General features: G+C 35.5%; 1 protein-coding gene across 1 annotated transcript in view; it reads right to left on the bottom strand.

Annotated features, from left to right (window-relative positions):
• Positions 1-5,180, bottom strand: part of ASCC3 (activating signal cointegrator 1 complex subunit 3) — a 684,038-nt gene that overhangs the window by 478,034 nt on the left and 200,824 nt on the right. The window contains exons 9-10 of the mRNA XM_019520164.1: positions 3,861-4,061; positions 3,259-3,399 (exon numbers count right to left, since the gene is read on the bottom strand). Of these exons, the coding sequence (XP_019375709.1) occupies positions 3,259-3,399; positions 3,861-4,061 (342 nt within the window). The remainder of the gene's footprint in view (positions 1-3,258; positions 3,400-3,860; positions 4,062-5,180) is intronic.

The following is a 5,180-nucleotide window of genomic DNA, read 5'->3' as shown; positions in this document are numbered from 1 at the left end:
CACTACCTCTCGTCGGCCTGTCAACTTCTTGCATCAGGTAGAGCTCATCCATGCACGAGAGAAAGCTTTGCGACCGCTTGGAGGTGTTCCTACATATCTGAAGGCAATACCAAACAAGCAGATACCATTGTCTTTATTGTAATCTATGAAGATCTAATGTCCAGGTAATTCCTTCAGACATATAGTATAAATTCCTACTTCCCTTCTAACTAGTTCACAGTATAATTTACCCCATGGTTATTAGTAACTGAATAATTGCCATAAGTAATTAAATGCAAAGTTTGAGAGAACAAAAAGCAAGATTTGCTGCATCTTATAACTAACAGCTTCTATATTAACAGTGTAGGACTCAGTGCTGTTATCTCACTATGTTAGTACTGTTCAGAGGTTAGGTATTACCAGTCACACCAGGCTCGCTCAGTTTGGATCATCTGTGCATGAGCTGTCAAGATAAAGTCTATGATGCACTGCTCCTAGTGGGCTTGTTATTTCAAGAAAGAGACCATAGACTTTAGTTCTTAATAATGAAAACTCAACCAGCCCAGACACTAGCATCTATGACCAATTGTTATATGGTGCTAGCTAGGGCATTTAAAATCCTGAACAGATATGAATATAAATACAAATACACTTCAGGCTAGCACAGAATATTAAGGGTTTCTAGGCATTTTTTATACACCAATAAAACAACTTCCATGTTTACAACATATACATCCTACTTCTTACCAATTACTGTAACCTACCCACCAGATATGGACACCTGTGGCTAGGTGGCTCTGCACTTCTCTTACTAATTCACTCTCTATTTGGTGGCCTCAGAGGCTCCTCTAACACTGATGAACTACTTCCCAGGCACTTGTGCAAGCCCTACAAGACATACCAAGTTTTGTATTCACTGGGGCCTACTTTGCTGTCTGATTTGTATGTACACTGACTAGCGCTTGTATTAATCCATACTCGAGCGGGGAGCTTACAAGTAATATTTAATGAACTACCGTATTTAAAGTGAAAACTTCTTTAATGCGAAAGATGTGACCAACATAGAATGATTATGATTTGCTTATAGTACAGACAGAATGGGATTCTTTAAAAGGGTAATTTTCACAATACTGAAAATGATAATGATAAACAACTGGTGCAAACAGAAAAAAAGAAGAGTAAGTAGCAATTAGAATATATTTAAGAACATTTTACTGGATAACCAAAATACTGTATATCAGCATAGAAGACCATGCTTGTTAAAAACAACTTTGCTCAGAAAAGGAAAGGAACTATAGATACTGAGCATTTGCATGTACATGTAAAACAAACTGGGAAAAAGGGGGAGTTGATATTAGCAAAGATGAATTGGAAGAAAGAAACTTGATAAAACTGATCGAGGAAGCAAAAGGAGACAAAGAGAAAAATATAGCCAATAGGGTTATAGGCAAAAATATTTGGGGTGGGTGGGAATTGGGTTAACGCTGCCACTGTTCAATACCCACTCTGTCCCATATTGCCCTGGCTGCTGGAGGGCTGAATCTGCCCCACAGGCTGAGTTTTTGATAACTAAAAGCCTGTCAATCTCATATCAATCATGTACAAAATAATAATGTAACTACTATATTCCTTTATTAATAGAACTAAAGAATGGTAATATAGCAAATTGATGAATTACAAGTTTAGATGGTTGAAATGAAAGCACCAATGTATTTGTTTACCATACAATACATTGATTAAGAAACTTTGGATAGGTATATTTATAATGGGTAGCCCTAAATTATTTGCTATGTTTATGTGGTAGAGATGATTCAGAGAAGAGCTACAAAAGTGATTAAAGGATTGGAAAATATTCGCATAGTGACAGAAGGTTAAGGGGCCTATAAATACCTGCAGTGGAAAAAGAAATCAATTGTAAAGAGGATCTCTCTAATTCATTAGACAAATATAAAACAAAATTTGACAGCTGGAAAGTACAGAAATATAGGCTAAAATATGGTAGGAGCTATTAACTGCATGGAGAGTTAACCATTTTACATTTTGTGAAAGGGTGTGGTGGATTCTCCCTCACTGAATAAGTAAATCAAGTTTGGATGCTTTTTCCCTAAAAATGTGCGCTCTCATTCAATCAGAATTAATTCAGGGGCATCCTATAACTTGCATTAGACGGTCCCTTCTGGCTTCACATCCTACAAATGACTTTCAACACAGAGAAAGAGACTGCCAATCTAATAATAGGGATTTAAAGCATATCAAAATCAAGAGCAGAAAAAAGTAGAAGTTAGTTGAATCAATGTTAATTACTACAAGATTAATTACATTTAACAAGCGTGTATATTGATAATCAATACAGCCAAACCTTATTCAGACTCAAGGAATTAGGAGGAAAAAGGGTAATTACACATAGTTTGAGTAATAAAGCTACTCAAAGGATCTTAGGGCTGTGGAAAAATGTAACTTCATTAATAGAAGACATTTTCTAAAATACATAATAAAACCTTTTTCTTGCTACAGGTAACAAAAAAAATGAGCAATTTTATATCTGATAAAGAAACATCTATATATTGTACAACACAATTCATAATGTTAAAAATGTCAATTCAAGGGTCTATAATTTATCTGGGGTAGGAGAGTAGGTGTCCAATAGTGATACCTGATCCTTACAGAATGAAAAATGCTCTTTGTCAAAGGAAGCTGACCAAGATTAGTCATCAACAGAAATCTTCTTCTCAAAAAAAAAATCCCAAAAAACCCCTGTTCATTCAATGTGGAATGTCAAAACTGTACTAATTTCCAGAGGGTTTTTTTTTAGAGCTTTCCACCTGAGGCCCTGACTGCCAACTCCCATGAATGTGGTGTCAACTCATGACAGTCATGTTCTAGCTGGGTTACCCACAATCTCTTGTCCTATCTTTTAGGACAAGATAAAAAAAATACATTATAAGGTATAAATCTGAAGTAGGAAACCTGCTTCTACATGATGCTTATAAGAAATCGGAAGACTGCTGGTGAATTCAGGTATCTGATATAAAGATTTTGTATATATTACAGGTATGTAGAGAGAAACTCTCAATTTCATTAGAAGTAAATCATTTTAGGATGCGTTTCAGATGCATCTGAAAGTGTTGCCCAGAGTGAGTGGTGGGTAAAAAATAGCGTACATACTAATCTGAGAGTAACATTCCAACTAGCACAATTTTGAAAATGAAGGGTTTAAGAAACTGTAAGTATGGCATATGTGTGTGTGATGCACACATATTAATTTGAAATCAAACATACCTGTGTTCGTAGAATTTCACTTTTTGACAACTGCATATCACCAGTCAGCTCCTTCACAGCAATACCCAGTGGCTCCAGACGCTTGCTGAAGTAATTTGTCATTTCAGCTGCCAAAGCCTTCATAGGAGCAACATACACAATCTGCACCAAAAGGACACTAGTTTGATAAATGAGCAAACCCCACAATGTCATTTGTTTTATGGCAACCAATACAAATCACAATTTATTGTGAGATATGATTCTAGGCACTTACAGTGAAAAAATCTTAATAGTGATATATGAAAAGTAGTTATCTTTTTTTGGATAAGTGTGCAGCTGTTTAGAGAACAATGGATTTTGTTTATACAGTCTCATTGTTTTGAAAATTGGTTCTGCATCAAAGCTAAATGTATTTTCATAGCTTTTCACATGGATAATAAGATTTTTGGAACACAAATAGGAACTGCTTTAATAGTAATGAAGTAAATCAACCAGTATTCTCTATGTTACTTGGAGAAGTATAATACCCTTGAAAACTTCTTGATTTCATATAATGTGAATAACTATATAATGGGTTTTATCTTACAAGTTAAAAGCTGTTCTTTGGTTCATTAAATTCCTACCTTAAACTCATCCTTTTTGATAACTCCATGCTGAACGTGCTGGCGAATTTCATGCAAGACTGTTAGCATGGCAATGTTAGTCTTCCCAGCTCCTGTGGGTGCACAAATCAGCATGTTCTCATTTGTGTTGTACGCAGTCTCAAAAACTATTGACTGGATTCGGTTTAATCTTTTCATGCCTTTAAAAGCAAGTTGTCCAATCTGAAATAAAACATAGCAATTAAAATGCAAAACTCAGATAATTTTTAGGGTCCTCCTAGACACAAGCTTTTGATTATAGCAGGTTAAGTCTATTATTCTCCAAACTTGAAATACAAATCATTTGCAGTAAGATAACCATTAAAGTAGCAAACCTATTAATAATATCAAGTTGCTTTTTAATAATGTTTTTCGCTACTATTAACAAAAAAACCTGATGAAACTTCATTTATAGTAATGTATATTAGGTTAAGCAAGTGGTTCTCAACCTTTTTAAACCCAAGGCACTCCTCATTTCACTCAAGGCACCACTCAGAAAATGCCAGGTCTTATTTTTCATTCTTTTCTTGACCAAGGAAAAAATAATAGAGGAAGTCTTCTGTTGTAAAGAACTCAGAAGGACCAGAGCAAGTCAGAATATTTTTTGACACGATGGATTACTATTTAAAAATCTCTGGGTTTCTCTTATGAATCACGTGTAGGTATTTGTACACCTAACCAGTGCTAATAGTGTACACTCTGTGGCACCCTTAAAAAGATCTCACAAAGCCCCATGGTGCCACACTACCTTGGCTGAAAAAAATCACTTGGGAAAGCAGTTATTAATTACAGTAATAACAGATATTATTCTTAGGCATGATTAATAGCTTTAATTACCAGTATGGAAAAATGTGCATCTTTACAAATTAAAAAGAATAGAAGCAACAACACATACCACAATTCACTGCTGCAAAACAGACAGAAAAATATTTAAATTGTCTGAAATTTAAAAATAGATTATATAAAAATACACAAAAATCAAACATACATAAAAGATCAAGTAGATCATCTGTTTCAGAAAAGCAGATTTCAATTCACAGAACTCATGAGCAGGATCCCCTGGGAAGCCAGTCTGAGGGGGAGAGGTGTCCAGGAGAGCTGGCTGTACTTTAAAGAAGCCTTACTGAGAGCGTAGGAATAAACTATCCTGATGTGCAGGAAGACTAGCAAGTGTGGCAGAAGACCAGCTTGGCTTAGCTTGGAGCTCTTCAGTAAAACTGCAAAAAGGATGCTTATAACAAGTGGAAACTTGGACAAACAACTATGGAGGACTACCACGCTCTGGGGTGTGTGCTGAAGGAG

This window comes from Gavialis gangeticus, unplaced genomic scaffold (genome assembly GCF_001723915.1).
Source record: "Gavialis gangeticus isolate Ggan-Ray unplaced genomic scaffold, GavGan_comp1, whole genome shotgun sequence".
NCBI lineage: Eukaryota > Metazoa > Chordata > Crocodylia > Gavialidae > Gavialis > Gavialis gangeticus.
This window is presented reverse-complemented; position numbering and strand designations above follow the sequence as displayed.